General features: G+C 39.9%; 2 protein-coding genes across 2 annotated transcripts; both read left to right on the forward strand.

The window, feature by feature from the left end:
* Positions 1 to 507: 507 nt before the first annotated feature.
* On the forward strand, positions 508 to 9,821 carry LOC125315139 (probable disease resistance protein At4g27220). The gene is made up of 3 exons (XM_048279318.1): positions 508 to 3,416; positions 8,085 to 8,789; positions 9,075 to 9,821. Exons 1-3 carry the CDS (start codon positions 546 to 548, stop codon positions 9,804 to 9,806), a joined length of 4,308 nt encoding a protein of 1,435 aa, XP_048135275.1. The 5' UTR covers positions 508 to 545; the 3' UTR covers positions 9,807 to 9,821.
* A 68-nt stretch (positions 9,822 to 9,889) lies between these two features.
* On the forward strand, positions 9,890 to 11,942 carry LOC125315312. Its single transcript, XM_048279763.1, has 2 exons — positions 9,890 to 10,582; positions 11,451 to 11,942. Exons 1-2 carry the CDS (start codon positions 9,890 to 9,892, stop codon positions 11,940 to 11,942), a joined length of 1,185 nt encoding a protein of 394 aa, XP_048135720.1.
* The last annotated feature ends 5,124 nt before the right edge of the window (positions 11,943 to 17,066 follow it).

Raw genomic sequence — 17,066 nt, forward strand, 5'->3', positions numbered from 1 at the left:
CAAAATTCCTGCACTTTAGTAAATATTTGTAAAAAAAAAAATTAAGACTTTATTTATCTATTGAAAATTATGACACTCAAGCAAATGATTGAAAAAAGAAGGACTCAACGATATTAAAGTTATATAGGTACGTACGACTAAGGAAATGAGTCATCCATTTCCGTTACTCAACTGTTTGTAAGTCCACATTGTTGGCTTGACTGAGAAGACTGACAGCGGACTTTTTTCTATATTTAAATAGTTTTTTTTTTTTTGGTCCGAATATATTTAAATAGTTGGATCACCCAATGATTCGTCATCCTTCTTTGCACTCAATATCTCGTTGCCTTCTTCGTCTCTCAATCATTCTTGCTCTGTTTCGCTCTTTCTTCTCCTCGGCCCAACCATTCTTCTTCCTCCTCTTCTTCTCCTTCTCTACCTGCTGCTCTTTTCATCATTCGCCCTGTTTTATCCTCCTCCTCGTCTTCTTCTTCTTCTTCTTCTTCTTCTTCTTCTTCTCTACCTGCTTCTTTCTCGAACAAAGAAAAAGGAAAAATAAAGGAGACATGTCGATCGATTCTGCTGTTTCTATTGCGTGGGATGTCTTGAAGTGGGTAGTTGTTCCCATCAAGCGTCAATTCGGATATGTGATCTCCTCCAAGAGCTACGCCAACGGTCTTCAGGAGGAAGTCCAGAAGCTGGCAAACGAGTCTCAGAGGGTCCACATTCTTGCGGAAGTGGCCAGAAACAATCTTCGGATTTTCAACAGTGGCTTCACGGAGTGGCAGGCAAGTGCTGAGATGGCCTTGGAAGAGGCGAAAGACCTGTCGGGCAAATTTGAAGGGGCGAGCAAGAGTTGCTGCCGCGGGACTCTTCCCGACCCCGTTTGTCGCTATCAGTTCAGCAGGAAGGCCAAGGAAAAGATGGAGGCCCTCCGGCAACTAACTCGAAAATGCAGTAAATTCAAGGAACTGAATGACATCTCCTTCAGCCTTCCTGCTCCGGGGAATGTCACTGCTCCAACTCCGGACAGGAGAGAGGGCAAAGAAATCATGCAGTCGACCACTGCGACGGCCTCTGCTTCTTCTGCCTCTACTGCTATTAAGGACGATGGTGTCTTCGAATCCAGAGCTCAGATCATAAGGGACATCATGGACGCTCTTGCTGATAAAAACAACAGTGCGGTCGGGGTTTCCGGGATGGGCGGGGTTGGCAAGTCCACCCTTTTGGTGGATGCTGAAAGGCAAATAAGCGAAGAGAAGTCGTTTGATTGGGTCGCTAAGGCCGACGTGTCGCAAAATCCAGACATCAAGACCATTCAAGGAGAGATTGCGGACGCCTTGGGCCTTATTGACATTAAGAACAAAGAGACTACCAGCGGGCGAGCGAAACTTCTGCACGAGAGGTTGAAAGACGAGGAGAGGAAGAACAAGAAGGTGCTCATAATACTGGATAACCTGTGGAAGGGGTTGGACTTGAAATCAGTCGGTATTCCTTGCGGACATGACAACAAGGTCATAGGGTGCAAGTTGTTGTTGACGTCAAGAGAACGTGATGTTTTGCGAACTGAAATGGGCTGCGACAAGTACTTCCCCCTTGGTGAGCTGAAGGAGGAAGAGGCAAAAAGTTTGTTTGAGAGGCTGGTGGGAGACAAAGTTCATGATGACGGGTTCAAATCCTTGGTGGATGAAGCCCTCCACAAATGTGCAGGTTTGCCTTTCCTTATTGTCCATATGGCGAAAGTTTTTAAACGTGCTGAGTTATCTGACTGTAAGAATGCTTTGAAGCAAATTAAGTTGTCTAAAAACGAAGGAATCGGTGAGGTGATAAATGAGAGGTTGCAATTGAGTTATCACAACTTAAAAGACTCGGAGAAGTCATTGTTAGCGCTCTGTGTTGCTTATGGCACCTCTAAGCCCTCTTTCGAAAACTTGGTGAGGTACGCTGTGGGTTGGGGGCTCTTTCAAGAAGATGACAACATCGAAGAAGCTAGAGAGAGTTTGAGATCAGGGATTCGTGCTCTTCAAGACTCCTCCCTTCTGTTAGAGGATGAAAATGCTTATGGTTTCAAGATACACGACTTGGTTAGTGAGTTTGTTGCCTCGGTCGCTTCAAGAGATCATCCTCTTCTCGTTTTGAAAGAAAAAGATAAGTTGTTAGTAGAATGGTCAAAGGACAAGCTCAAAAGTTGTAGGGCAATATGCTTTCCCTACATCGACATGAAGGAGCTTCCTGAAGGGTTAGATTGCCCCGAAATGCGGATCTTTTTGTTGTTCACAAACAATGAAACTCTTAAAGTCCCGGATTCTTATTTCAACTCCATGAGAAAACTCGTGGTCTTGCATCTTTCTCGGGTGCGTCTCAGTCGTTCACCTTCGCCATTTCAGTCCTTGGAGGACTTATACACTCTCTGTCTAGATGGTTGTTCGTTAGATGATGTAGCCATGATTGGCGAGCTAAAAAGGCTGCATATTCTTAGCTTTGTCAACTCCAATATTCAACGATTGCCAAAAGAAATCGGACAATTGGTACAGCTGAAGTTGCTAGACTTAGACAATTGCTCACGACTTGAGATAATTGAACCGGGTGTGCTCGAAAGCTTGACGAATTTGGAGGAGTTGTATATGAAGAATAGCTTTGATCGTTGGAATGCCATAGAGCAAATTCCTCCAACTAATGCCAGGCTCATTGAGTTGAACAAATTGAAGAATCTCTATACTTTGCATGTGTCCATTCTCGATCCGAGTGTGCTCCCGGAGGATCTAAATGTTGAGAAACTAACCAAGTACCAAATCCGGATAGGTGATGTGCCATGGTGGCGAACTCGCAATGGATCGAGCATATTGGAGCTTACGTTGGATCCAATAAGCGATATTCTTCAGAAAGGATGCATACAAACTTTATTAGGGAAAACCGACGATCTCTTCTTAGATGGATTAAACGGAATTGAGCAGACTATTTGCGTGTTATCCCAAAAAGGTTTTTCGAAATTAAAGCACCTACAAGTCAAGAATAGTTCCTCCGTCCAAGACGTCCTCCAATCTCCATCACATACGGAGTTTAAGATGTTGGAGTCGTTACTTCTCGATAACCTCATCAACTTGGAAAAGATATGCAATAGCCACATCTCCTCCAATTCCTTCAGTGCATTAAAGGTAGTACGAGTTGAAAACTGCAACAAGATGGGAGTTTTGTTTCCTCTTTCATTGTTGAGAGAACTTCCACAGCTTGAAGAGATGCGAGTTGTCGAGTGCCACTTAATGCGGGAGATTGTAGAAATTGATGATAGTGGAAAAGTTGAGTTGCCAAATTTGCGGGTATTGGAATTGCGTGACTTGCCAAATATAAAAATTTTTGTCACCGACGGGACGGCTCCTTCATGTAGTACATCAAATGACCAAGTTGGCCCTCAAATTGCATTCTTCAACGGGCAACAGGTAACTTTCTATCAAAACAATCTGGTATGTGTTGATCTTTTGTTCATTTGCTAATTAGGTGTGACATAGATTATTATCCTTACTCTTTTTTTTTTCGGTTCGTTTTCTGCCTAGTTACCTTATCCCAGTCATGCCTTCTCTGTAGTTGCATGAAGCAATCTTCTGTTACTCTTCATTGCGTAGAAGTCCAGCTAATAGAATGAAATCCATGTAAATTTAGATTGTGATAGGACTTGAGTAATTTTCAGCTTACATGCGGCAAGTAAAAAAAAAAAATCTGATATTTAGATGACTTGGGTAAAAATCAATGCGAAGAATGGCAAGGGGATTGGGTTTTCAAATAGTAGCAACGATGCTAATCTAATTGATGCACGTCTTTTCCCTATCGTGTGTTTCAATAAGCACTTAGTCTTTACATAAGTCCTACAAGTATAAATGTACACAATTACATGGATGTTCATACATGCAAAGCATATTACAGATATAGATATATGTAAGCACTTTCGGCATAACAAACATAAATCTTCATTGCGTTTTTTTCCTCATTTTTCTTTATTTATATTGGAAATTTTCAACTCATTGTAAAAAAATCACATGTAAAAAATAGGTGGAAATTAATTAATTGTTGAACAATTTTTTAGTGTAGTGGGTAAGCTGTTAAATCGGTTATTGTTAGTAAGAGAAGTAAGTAAACTAAGGATAAACAGTGACAATTATCATTGAAGTTGATGGTGGAGTTCGAGACTCGTGCAATATATTAGTTTCGCAAGTTGTTAAACATGAGCTTACGTGGAGAGAAATTTAAGTTGCCATTATAGATTTTTCGAGTATGAAAGGAAATTAGCTCCGTCATAGATTTATTCTTATTATATAAATTACAATATTTCACGCATAAATTGATTGGGTCCGGAAAAGCCCAAGCGGGCTTAGGTGGATGGCGAAGGCGTCAAAAGGAAGTTACTTGCAGTAACTAAACTTTTATGAGAGTAATTTCCCTTATGAAGTACTAAATTACTTTTCAAGATTGCTAAGTTTCCTTAGGTAGGTAGCAAATTAGACATACCTTTCTGTAATTAAGGAATTATAGCATTATAATTTACTTCTCGTGATTGAAACTTGCCTTGTTGATCACTCCATGAGATGTTGCCCTTTGTTTGTGAGTTGCCTATGTCTTTCATAATCACGGTGATTCTACAGTTTCTATATAATTTTTTCAGGGTAGTAATGTGCATTGTGAGATAATGTAGTACTTTTTGGCAATCATCCGACAAAATGAGCAATGTAACATCAAAGTAGTAACATAACCTAAGAGGGAGTCGTTTACCATATAGGAAGGAATTTACCTTGAATGTACTTCCTTTTGCTCTAAGGATCACTAATCTTCGTAGTCATTAGCAAACTGAATGAATGCTATTTCTTGATGACTGTAGTTTCCCTTATTGTTAATAAATTGCAAACAATATCCAATTGTAATACCATCCACGAATTTATTGTAAAAATGAAGTTCATTAGTTGTTTTTGGGGTCGTAAAATACCTTTTCTGATTTTTAAATTAGCCTTTGTTTATCATAGATTTTTGTAAATGTAAAAATCATCCTAAAGTCCGTAAATTTTCTTCCGCAACCATTTGTAATAACCTGCTATAGCACGTATGCTGATGGGTCTATCCGTCAGGTTTCAATCCCATCCTTGGAGTCCTTGACAATGGTTGGACTTCCCAATCTGGAAGATATATGGACCGATGAATCTCCGTTGGGGCTGAGCAGTCTCCAATCTCTTGAGGTCTCTTCATGCAAATCTCTCTCAAAGGTCATCAACTCCAGGTCACTAGTAAAACTACAAACGCTACGCACTTTAAATGTAGAAGATTGCGTTGCGGTACAAGAAATTTTTGACCTCGACGGACTAGGCACCAGTGCAAATATCGAGACTCTTTCTGAGCTAGACACCATCTATATAAGAGGATTACCACGCTTGAGGTGCATATGGAACAAGAATCCTTGTGGAATTGTGAGATTCCATAAATTAAAGCAATTGACGGTGTTTGGCTGTAACAACCTCGAGTTTCTGTTTTTCCCATCCATGGTTCAATCTCTCGCACAATTGAGAAAACTAAATGTACAAGATTGCAAGAAGATGGAGACGATCATCATAGAGGATGAAGGGTTGGGATTAGACACATCAACAACTCTAGTATTCCCGATGTTAACCGATTTATGGGTTGAACGTTGGAAAGTTTGACGTGCTTCTCTCGCAGAAAGTGTAAGATTGATTTTTTTTTCTGGTTTAATCGTTAAAGATCTTCTTAGATTAATTCATCATTGCAATGCAAAAGATGGCATTCCTTTCATCTAATTAAAAATCGATGACAGGTTCCCGAGAAGCTTGGAGTGAGGATCGTGTCAAATCACGCAATACTACCCTCTTCAATCAAGAGGTACGTAACAAACGCTACGTCAAGATCTTAAATATAACAAAAATCCAATCATTGCGTCAACTTTATGGGCATAGCAATTCACAAGTTTACATGCTCTGTATTTCAAGTTGCCACGTAGCGTTACAAATAATTGGCTAGTTTCAATTCACATCAATGAGGGTTGGATCAATCACGGCAAAGTATTAAGAGATTGTAAAAGATGATATATACATATGGATAATTGTTATGCCAGCAAGCTAAATAAGTAAAACTAAAAAATAAATAGTTATATTGGAGACAAAGCATGATCGTCAAGGCCCACTTTGGTTAAAATTGATTGCTTTCCATATGATCACCGCACCATAGAAGCTGAATAAGCCGAAGTAGAGTTACTCCTCAAATTGTGATTTTGAATTGAAATGAAGAATATAAAGTAGAGCCACTATACATACAAAAGTTGGATAATTAATCTCCAAGGAGCTCAAGTGCCAACTCTCGGATTACGTGGTTAAAGTCACTCCCGATAACTATATAGTAAAAGATTGTGATATAGCGATGTCATTGGAGAGCACTATATTTTTGAATTTTTATTATAAAATTTATGTGTATTAAGTTCATATCAATTCATGTCATTTATGGATTTGTCGGATAATCATTTCAAAACAAGTTAATTCATATTGTAAATTGCCAGCCTTTCAATTCTTATTTCTTTTAGCTACATCCTCATACAAAAAGAATGTGGTTCCGGTTGAGACTTTCTTTCCGTAAAGGGGCGTGGGACGTTCACAGAGTGCTTACTTCATGCTTTGTTTACTTCTCTTCTTTCCCTCACTGCACTCGATTAACGGTATACCTTATACAATCCAGTAACCCTTTAGTCCAGGTCGGTATCGTTGTCGAATCCATGCTTTGTGTTGTAAGCTTTTTCCAACTCGATTTCTTTGGCTAGCATTCCTCTTCATCTTTTTTTCCTTTTCATGGGCAGTAATGAGTGACAAAACAGAACATGCTACTCTCTTGATATCCGAGGTTTCCCACGTGCAATGGATCTCCTACCATTGTTATTGCAAGCATCTCATACATGCTATCTATGAACCATGGGTGGTCATTTACAAGAAATCAATATTCTGTATTTTCAAAAAACATAGGGAAACATAGCTTAAAAATACAATAATATCCCAAATTATACGTGTATTTTTCACACGTATTTTTATACCTTTAAATGCTTCAAACATGTACAAAAATGTACCACAACATAGAGCATTTCAATATGAACACGTCAGTACCAAGAACGTGCCGATCGGACCTCATACGCATATTTAATTTAAGGCAAAACAGGAAATTTACATGCTAAAAAAAAATCGCGAAATTGTCAGCCAGTTGCAAAAGAGGAATATTCTCGCGTGAGGGAGGGCAGAACCAAAAAATATGCAATGTGGGGAAAAAAAAATTCACTACAGCCGCTCTCACGCGCCCACACTGCTGACCCTGCACATAATCTTTGGCGCATGGCTTGCACGCGCCTACAATTTTTATCTAACAATTGGATCATCCAACACGGTAACAAAGCAATGAATCTTAAAAGGAAAATTCAATCAATTAAGTATATTGAGTTCTTTCAAGTGTAAAATGATATAAATAAGTTTTGTTCGTTTTGACCCAAGCAATCACTTCTTCATTGTTTTATTTTTTGATTTTTTCAATTTTTTTAGAGTGATATAATATTGAATAAAAATGATTGATATTGACTTTAACCGGAAGTTATGATGTCCTTGACATATTTCACGTATACTTTGGAGAAATTAAAGATTATTACTTAATAAATTGTAATATTGTTTATATCGCACATGTTTAATTTGAGTAAATTAATAGAAACCTAACAGGCTAACTAACGTAGTATGAGGAATAATACACTAGTTTTGAAGTTAAACTTGTCCAAAATGAAACATTGAAACTACTTCTAGTAAAATGAATAAGGAAATTTGCTAATATGGACAAATCCAACAAATTTGAGGAATATCTTCCTTTTTGTTTTTAAATATTTCACGTTGTCTTTTGAACTGTCCTTAAAAAACATGGAGAGACTAATAATATGTCAAAACATAAACAGAAAAGCTTTGGTATGACCTTTGCAAGATGAGGATGCCGCCACAATGGATAGACCAGGATTGTCAGGACCACCGCTTCTTCCCCATGTATTCATGAACTTTTTGAACTGACAGAATCACTAATTTCGTGAGCGAATATGGCAGGTTGCGTTTCCTAGCTTGGAGACATTATACATCTCGAGTATGGATAGCATTGAGACAATATGGGACAATCAAGTTGCTGCGGAGTCTTTCTGCAGACTAAAATCGCTCAGTGTTTATGAATGCAACAAGCTAGTGAACATTGTTCCTTCTTACATTCTTGGAAGGCTCAAGAGCTTGGAAAGTTTGGAGGTAGGATCATGTGATTCGCTTGAAGTTGTTTTCAAACTGCAACCATTGAGTCCTCTAGATGGACATCCCATTGCTCGTTTTCCATTAAAAAAGTTGAAGTTATGGGGATTATCAAAGCTAAAGCATGTATGGGATAAGGAACTTCACAGTCAAGTCAAATTCCAGTGTCTTCATTCCATTACCGTTTCCAGATGCGAGAGCCTCACCTCTCTGTTTCCAGCTTCATTAGCTCGAGATCTAATGCAACTTGAGGAGTTGAAGATCGATGGATGTGGTGGCATTGTGGAACTCATCGAGAAGGAAGGACTAGTTCCCAGGGATGTGTTCCCTAAGTTAACCTCCCTCGAGCTTAACCATCTACCAGAGTTGAAGTGCATCTACACAGGAACACATGCTCTACGTTGGCCGGCATTGAAGACCTTGAAGATGGATGGCTGTAACAAAGTGGAGATACTTGCTTCGCAACCTGAGAATGAGATGCCACTTCATAAACAACCTCTCTTCTTGATAGAAAAGGTACGACCCAAGATTTTTTTATTAATTAATTTGTTGCTGCTTCGCCGGCAAATTGCGATTGTGATTACAATTGAGTGCAAACGGGAATGTAGGGATTTACTTGAGTGCAAACGTGGGTACAACAAGTCAAATGTAAAAGATCGGTGATAATGTCTATTGCATGGGGTGCATTTCCTTCCGTCGAATTGCATGAGACTCAACATCTTAAAATGCAGGACTTATACCACAGTACACGAACACTTTTAACTAAGCTGGTTTTAGATTCTGACTTGACTAATTTCTCAGGGCGCATTCTCAAATCTGCAAGAGTTAAAATTAGATTTATATGGAGGGATGGAGATATGGCATGGGCATTCTCATGATGGAGAATCCTTTTGCAAGGTTAGAGTTCTCGAGCTTCGTCATTTCTCGAAGGAATTTGCAATGTCCACATGTCGTCTTGTTCGGAGTTTAACCAACTTGCAAGAGCTGGTTGTACGCAATTCTGATATAGAAGAGCTGAGCGACATTGTGGAAGCCAAAGAAGGCCCAAGGCACGAGTTAAAAGTAATACCACCATTTTCCAGATTTTTTCAACATCTCAAGACTCTAGATGTGTCATTTTGTGATGGGTTATCAAAGATGTTCACACCGACAATAGCTGGAAATTTGGTGGGACTCACGAAATTGAGGATAAGTAAATGCAAAATGTTGACAGAAGTCATTTGTGACGATGGAGGTGAGGAGGGGCTTGTGGTGGTTTTCAATCAATTGAAGTATATGGAGCTTGATGGGTTGACGGGGTTGAGATGTTTCAGCTCAAGTAAATACGCTTTAATGTTTCCACTCTTGGAAGATGTCATTGTGAGTGGATGTCCCAGCATGAAGTTCTTCTCTGAGGGACCAATAAATACGCCAAAGTTGGAGAGAGTACACGTCTCAACAGAAGCATGGTTTTGGGAGGAAAACCTCAACATCACCATCCAAAATATGTTTAAAGAAATGGTATGCATCGGTTATCAAATTCTGTGCAATTAGATGGTCTTGTTGCGTTTTGCTAACTAGAAGTTTACATTTAATGATGCTTTTTCTAATAGGCTACGGTTGTCGGAGTAAGGTCGATGCGGCTATCTGAGTTCCCTGAGCTAATTGAAAAATGGCACGGCGAACTTATTCCCATCAAGCCCTCTTGGCAATTAGAATCACTGGTGGTGGATAAATGTCGATCATTTACTAATGCTATTCCATCCAGATTGATACCTGTTTTAAATGAAGTGCAAAGATTGCGAGTGCGCGATTGCGAGTCGCTAGAAGAAGTATTCAATCTTGAAGGGCTAGAGGGCGTGCGAAGCACTCGGTTGCTGCCTTTCTTACGACATCTAGACTTGGCCAATCTACCAAAGTTGCGGCGAATATGGAACAACCACCTCCAAGGGACGCTGCGCTTCGATATGATAATTAGCCTCACCCTTTATAAATGCAGCAACTTGAGACATGCTTTCACTCCATCGATGGCTCGGTGTGTTGCCAATCTATGGCGGATGGAAATAAAGGAGTGTGATCAAATGGAAGAAGCGATTGCAGAGGAAGAAGGGCAAGGAAGCGCAGTGGAGAAGATTACATTCCCGAATCTTTATCGGATGAAGCTGGAATGTTTGCCCAATATGACTAATTTTCTCTCGGGGAAGAATCACCAGCTGGAATGCCCCAAATTAAAAGAGCTGAGCATCGCCTACTGTCCCAAGATGAGAAGTTTAACTAGGCAACCTTTGATGGAGATAGACCACCGCACTCCTTCACTTTTTACTTCGCAGGTCAGTCTTCACTTTCTTTATCGAATGCTTTTGATGTTTAGATTAAACATCTTGTCAAATGGAAGCACCAATGGAAGTTGCAATGCGACATCCGCTTTTTTTCTTTCATTTGTTTTTGCCTCCGAAATCCCCCACACGCCACACAATGTCATCTGTCAAGGATAAGAAATTGGTTACCCATTGCAAATTGATTAAACTTAAATTGTAGATAGGTGCCACCACTAACTAAAACTTCATAATTTTAAACCCATTCACAAATTGGATAAACTGAAATCTTCCCAATCACTGAAATCAAAGATAAAGAGTATGAGACTAGTCACCCGATTTGTTGGAAGGGACAAGTTGCAATAACGTAGTTCACGACCAAAATGAAAATTCCATACGGACTCTTAAGTGAACAATTCATAGCAGCTCATACAATCGTTTCATTTTTTTTTTTTTGTATTAGAATCTATTTTTGCGTAACATGTTTTATTTGTTCACGAAGACTAGTTGCATTTTCCCGAGGATCCTCGTTAGTGTGAGAAACCCGCCTTCAAATTTCTTGTCACACGAAATTTTTAAGAAAATTGCGAAAGTATTCATGCGTTATTTGAGGTCGTCATTTTGTTCTTTGGATCGTAATTCGGTGAAATGTTCTCCTATCTTTTTTGTGCATGAGTATTAACGGGTGGTACCGGCTGTAAGGTAGCTTATTTTGTCGCACCGCACGCAGCCATAGTCATCAGTCCATTAAAATGAAAGCATCAAGCAACCCCTCCTTGATTGTGTCACTAACAAGTTCTAGAATGTTGTGATTTGTGGGAGGAAAGTAAGTTCATAATTCAATGTCATCAAATTTATGGTGTCATTTTTCCAAATATGGCAGGTACAATTTCCTAAGCTTGAGTTGATATTTCTCTCTCACATGGAAAATTTAAGCAAAATATGGACGGACAGTCCTCGAGATACTCTCAATTTTGAACATTTACGGGAAGTGAAGGTTGAGAATTGTAAGAGCCTTGAAAATCTGTTTCCGCATTGGGTGGCTGCAAGTCTAAACCAATTGGAGAAACTTCGAGTGGAGTTTTGTGCAATCAAGGAAATAGTCACAAGTGGGGATAACAATCCACACTCCACTACTGCTCAAGTACTTTTCCCGCAATTGACTTCTCCGGTATTCCATGATATGCCACGACTCGAGAGTTTTTGCCCCGATTTGCCTACTTTGAACTGGCCATTCTTGGAGGAGTTGCGAGTGACACATTGTGACAAACCGAACATGTTTCCTTTGGTGGAAACCATGAACAAGTGGCCTCGGAGAGATGATCATCAGGACATTTCAAACCAAGAAATACACTCTTCATTTGAGAAGGTATGACTACAACTCTTCTCCCTTAGTTTCAACTTTGTTCTTTAAAGCACTTACTAATCTTATGTTCACTGTATATTAATCGTATCATGATACTAATGTGGTATCCCTTGCCTATCGGTTTGTCGATAATACAAGATATTTCTAATATCATAGTATACTTTTTGTTTGGGGACACTTATGAGATATTCCATTATCTAAAATTACAAAATAATTGCAGATTTTTTTAAAACATAAGATATTCCTTAACTAATCTAATTAAATATAATGTACTTGGGAAGGTCAGTGAGAACTTGACACATGGTCCTCTCCATTGTTCTCACGTTTCTCACCGTTGAACTTTTCTTCTCTTTTTTATTTTGTACAATCTTTAAAAAACATACTCTAATTTCATTTCAGAAATAAAAGCATTGGAACCCTAATTCACCGTATTCTTCTTTGTTCTTTAATTCACCCTGTTGTGTTCCATGTTCACTGCATACTAACGAAAACTCGCAGCCCCCTTACTTATAGTTTTTAGACAACGTAATGAACCTCATATGTTTTAGTAACACTATGAGTGCATCCCGTGAGAGGGTTGCCTTTTACGGCACATGATTTACTGCTGAATCTTGTTGAATTTACTTCTCTCATTGTATCGGCAATTTCGCAGGGCATTTTCACCTTAGAGAGACTTTCATTGGTCGATAAGGATATTCGGATGATACGGAATGGAAAATTTTTCGAGGACATCTTTGGCAAGCCAAAAGCACTAACATTGGCATGTTTTCATGACGAAAATGTTGTCTTTCCTCCCATATCCTCCCTCTTACAGAGATTTCGGAACCTACAAAGCCTTGAGTTCTTTTGTAGTGCTTTTGAAGAATTATTCCCTGATGAAGGGCTTGTTGATGAGGAAAAAAGTTTGGTGCTTGAACACTTAAGAGAACTCAAGTTAAGCAAGCTACACAACATAAAGCATGTATGGAGGAAAGACCGTTTAGTGTCCAAAAATCTTTGGAGTATTAACAAACTTGAGGTTCGGGAATGTCCTAGTTTGACAACATTATTTCCAAATGAGATACCCTTTCGGAATTTGACTGAGCTAGTGGTGATGAATTCCTCCGGATTGGTACATCTAGGGACTTCAAGAATTGCAAGTTTGGTGCATCTCACTCGGATGACTATAATAGGATGTGAAAGAATGAAAGAAGTAGTGGCAGACGATGAAAACGGAGAAGGAAAAGTGATTTCGTTTGGGAAACTCGGAATTTTGAGACTCCAAAATATGCCAAGCCTAGAATGCTTCTCCTCCACCACAAGTTGCGTCTTGAGGTTTCCATCCTTGATAGAGATTGAAGTGGAAGAGTGCCCCAAAATGAACATCTTTTCTAAGGGTAAGCTAAGCACACCAAGACTAAGTCATGCATCACTGTTCAGATACAAGTGGGGCTGGTCCGGCTGGGGGGAATGGGACTCGGAGGGTGATCTCAATGCTGCCATACAAAGGTTATCGGCATAAACAACCAAAAGCGCACGGAATAAGTAAGGCCCAATTATTGGACCAAAAAAAAAAAGTAAGGCCCAATTAATGCAGCCATTCTCATCCTTTGGTTTTTCTCTTTGCTTCTGCATCATAAGATTCTGAATTTCTTCATCTTCATGTTCATGTTCTTGAAGCACACGCTCTCTCTCTCTCTCTCTCTCTCTCTCTCTCTCTCTCTCTCTTCAAATTCAACCAACGCACGCCTCTCCAGCTCGCCCATGGAGACGATGCAGAACGGACAATCTACAGAGGAGGCCGCGGCAGCTCGGGACGCCTCTGTTTGCGGATACGAGTCGCTCCATCGCCTCCTCCGCCACGATCTCAAGCCCCAAGTCTTTCAGGTTTTCCCTTCTCAATTGCATCTCTCTCCTCAGTGTCGCTCGATCGATACTGGCTCGCGGAGCAGTATCCGGTCGATTTGAATCCTTGTCGCTATTGATCCGATTGACTTGGCGTGTATTTCTCGAGTGTTATTCTTCGATTGGATTTTGACCTGAGCTTATTAAGGAAACGAAGTCGATTTCGTGAAATCCATGGAATTAGAAAGGACATAGTTTCATTTTGGGGAAGATGTTCTGGCACTGGTGCTTTTCTGTAAGCTTGATGGTGCTAGCATCTACAGATTTCGAATTGGTGCTGATCAGGAAAGGAAAGGCTTCATGGAGAAGGATTGCTGTAGTAAAATCTTGGGATGAAATACGCAAATGATGTGGTCAGATTGTACGATTCTGTTCTGCTCGATTTGTCTCGTCTCTCTGCTCACTTTTTCCAATTAAACTTAGGCTTTGCTGTTTACATGAATATTGATGTCATTAGTCAATCTAGGAGAATGTTTGTATATGCTCTGCATCTTTCGGGTCTGCATATGTAGACATACCATTTGCTAGTCGAGTTAAATAGGAGCTGGACTTCCGTCAGAAAGGTGGATCTTAGGAATTCTAGTGGTATTATTCCGTTAGATTTCACGATTGGAATGGTTGTGGCCTCCCCGAATCGTACGACTGAACACAAAAAGAATTACAAGAAGTAAGGATAGACAGCTTAAAGTCTTAGTATAGAAAGTTGGGGTTGATCGAGTAATTTCTATTCCAAATGAATTTTGAATAGACATGGATCAACCGCCCATGAAAATATTTGTTGAGACAACTGAAATGACTGAGCAATCGGTGCCTTCTTCCTAAAATGTCAAAATCTCAAAGCATGTCATTCCGTTGTGATACAATCTTACTTTTTTGTCAAATCTTTATGATATTGATTTCAGGAAGTCAGTCGTTTACATATTGGATTGAATTGTGTAAGGACTCTTCAAGTTGATCCTCTGGCGGATTCTGCCAAAGCTCTCTTATCTGAATGTAACTTTGACATACAGGTGATCCTATTGTTTCTGTTTTTGTGGTGCTTACTGGATGTGTTGATTTAAAGGTTGTTGCTAAGAGTCCTGGTCACACTAGTCTGCACTGTTTCATGTGCTTCAATACCATTTGGTTGGAGTTTGATAAAGACTCACTATAAATCAAATAGGTTCCTCATGTAAAATAGTTTTCTTAATGGTATGACACTTGTCTTCTCAGCACATTCCTGCTTGGAGCATATGGCGAATCTGAGCGTGTGCATAAGAAATACTTGCTTGTCATCGGTGACATGACTGAACATCCTAAAAGGACTGGAAAAGCTTTTTGGCGTACTTTTCTCTAGGGCAATCAGTTTCAATGCCTTATGTTCCTTTTGGCAACCGTGGACCACAGAGTTGCTTAACTCCACCCAACAAACACTCAATTTATGATTGCCTTAATGTAATGTCACCTCAATAGCCTTTGAAGCAAGTTCCTTCAGCATTGCTCAGGCCTGCAAATGAAAGTTCAGGCTAACAATTGTTTGGAAGTTCTCTGAGGGACATGAGCAAAGACCTTCCGATGTGTGCTCCTTGTTCTCTCTGCAAAGGGGCATAGGGAGCTTCTATTTATAACTTGGTAATCTTTCATGCCTGTGATAGATAAAAGAGCGTGGACCGACTAATATTATGTCACTGAGATTCATACATATGGTCCTAACTAGGGAAATATTTGTTTAAAAGCAATGAATTTCAAAGATCTGGTCCAGATGTCCTTTGGCAATATTGAGAACTTATCACTAGGGAGGTCTTGAAGAGCATAGTCCGGGAAATGAGCTATTCTGAAATCTGTTTTAGCATAGATTCTTGGTTCTGAGTTTTTCTATGAGATGGAAGGTGTGAGAAAGTCTGACTAGCATAGTCTTGTGCCATGTTGGGATTCTGTGGAGTTGGTGAGCCAACTGATAGAGTAATGTGCAAAGTTTGATGTCGTCAAACCATTCTAGTTGATTAAACTTGCTATCGTTGAAGCTAAGAAATACTCTTACATAATCTTTGTGGCAGTCGCTATTTTGTAGTTGTTTGCTCTTATTGAAAAACATTACTGCAGTTCTTGGCAGGATCCTTTGATTTTTATTCATTCTGACCAGTTTTGTGGAATTGATCAATTTATTCTGATTTTCTTTCAGGCATTTCGCTTTATGGTAGACAAGGAGTAATTAAGAGAACCACGAGTTGTCAGAGTTGGGCTTATTCAAAACTCTATGGTTCTTCCCACAACTGCTTCCTTTCTGGATCACAAGAGAATGAAAGATGCTGCTGGTGCTTCAGGAGTGAACATCTTATGCTTGCATGTTAGTCACGTCATGAAGCTTGAGCTGTACATTTTTTGGTTTCTCCTTTTGGACTTGAAAGACTGAAATTCAACTACTGAACTAATCTACAATCTAGGAAGCGTGGATGATGCCATTTGCCTTTTGCACAGGAGAGAAGCGGCAGCATGAGAACATGTTCATTGTCAATCCTATCCTTGAGAGGGATCGCTGCCGTTGCCAACAGTTCATTGATCGGGCAGGAACAGAATCATTTTCCAATCTGTTCACATCAGGCGACGGGAAGCGACAGCAAGCTGATTTCGGGCACTTTTATGGATCCAGTCACTTTTCAGCTCCAGATCCTCCGTGCACGCGCCCCTGCAGAGATGGATCGGTGGTCTAAGACATGGATTTGAACCTCTGTAGGCAGCTGAAAGACAAGTGGGGGCTCGGGATGATTGCTCAGTACGAGCTCTATGCGGATATGCTCGCTCGGTATCTGATCCCTTGCTGCATAAGAAGTCCTCTTGAGTTCTTGATTTACAACACTGTACATTCAGGGTTGACATTATCTGATCGTCGTTCATGTTCAATCAACCTGTTTCCATGAAATCCAGGGACACGATAGTTCAATCAAAATTTATAGCTCAATCATCATGCCTACTCAAATCTTGCGTGAGAAACCAATGAATAGCATCTTGAATAGCATCTTATTGTCCTTTCACGGTAGTTGTCGTGGCTAATTGTGGCCGAGTGTCTCTGGTGCTTTTGGTGTTCACTTTGGCTTCGAACTCGTGTTTGGTCTGTTGCTTTTGAAGGTTTTGTGAGTTGGGTGATGGGTTGGTGGCGTTCCTTGGTTCTATTTGTCTGTTTGCAGTAGATTCTCAAATTGGGCACATCCAATATTTTCTTATCAGTTTCTCAATTCATTAGAATTTGAAGTGAACTCGGGAATGGTGGAC

This window comes from Rhodamnia argentea, chromosome 5 (assembly GCF_020921035.1).
Source record: "Rhodamnia argentea isolate NSW1041297 chromosome 5, ASM2092103v1, whole genome shotgun sequence".
NCBI classification, from domain to species: Eukaryota; Viridiplantae; Streptophyta; class Magnoliopsida; order Myrtales; family Myrtaceae; genus Rhodamnia; species Rhodamnia argentea.

Excerpts from the sequence above, each read along its gene's own strand:
- LOC125315312 (XM_048279763.1), top strand. The coding sequence starts at position 9,890 with ATGCGGCTATCTGAGTTCCCTGAGCTAATTGAAAAATGGCACGGCGAA. Across the intron at positions 10,583-11,450 it reads CTTCACTTTTTACTTCGCAG|GTACAATTTCCTAAGCTTGA; the intron begins GTCAGTCTTCAC and ends CAAATATGGCAG.
- LOC125315139 (XM_048279318.1), top strand. The coding sequence starts at position 546 with ATGTCGATCGATTCTGCTGTTTCTATTGCGTGGGATGTCTTGAAGTGG. Across the intron at positions 3,417-8,084 it reads CATTCTTCAACGGGCAACAG|GTTGCGTTTCCTAGCTTGGA; the intron begins GTAACTTTCTAT and ends CGAATATGGCAG. Across the intron at positions 8,790-9,074 it reads CTCTCTTCTTGATAGAAAAG|GGCGCATTCTCAAATCTGCA; the intron begins GTACGACCCAAG and ends CTAATTTCTCAG.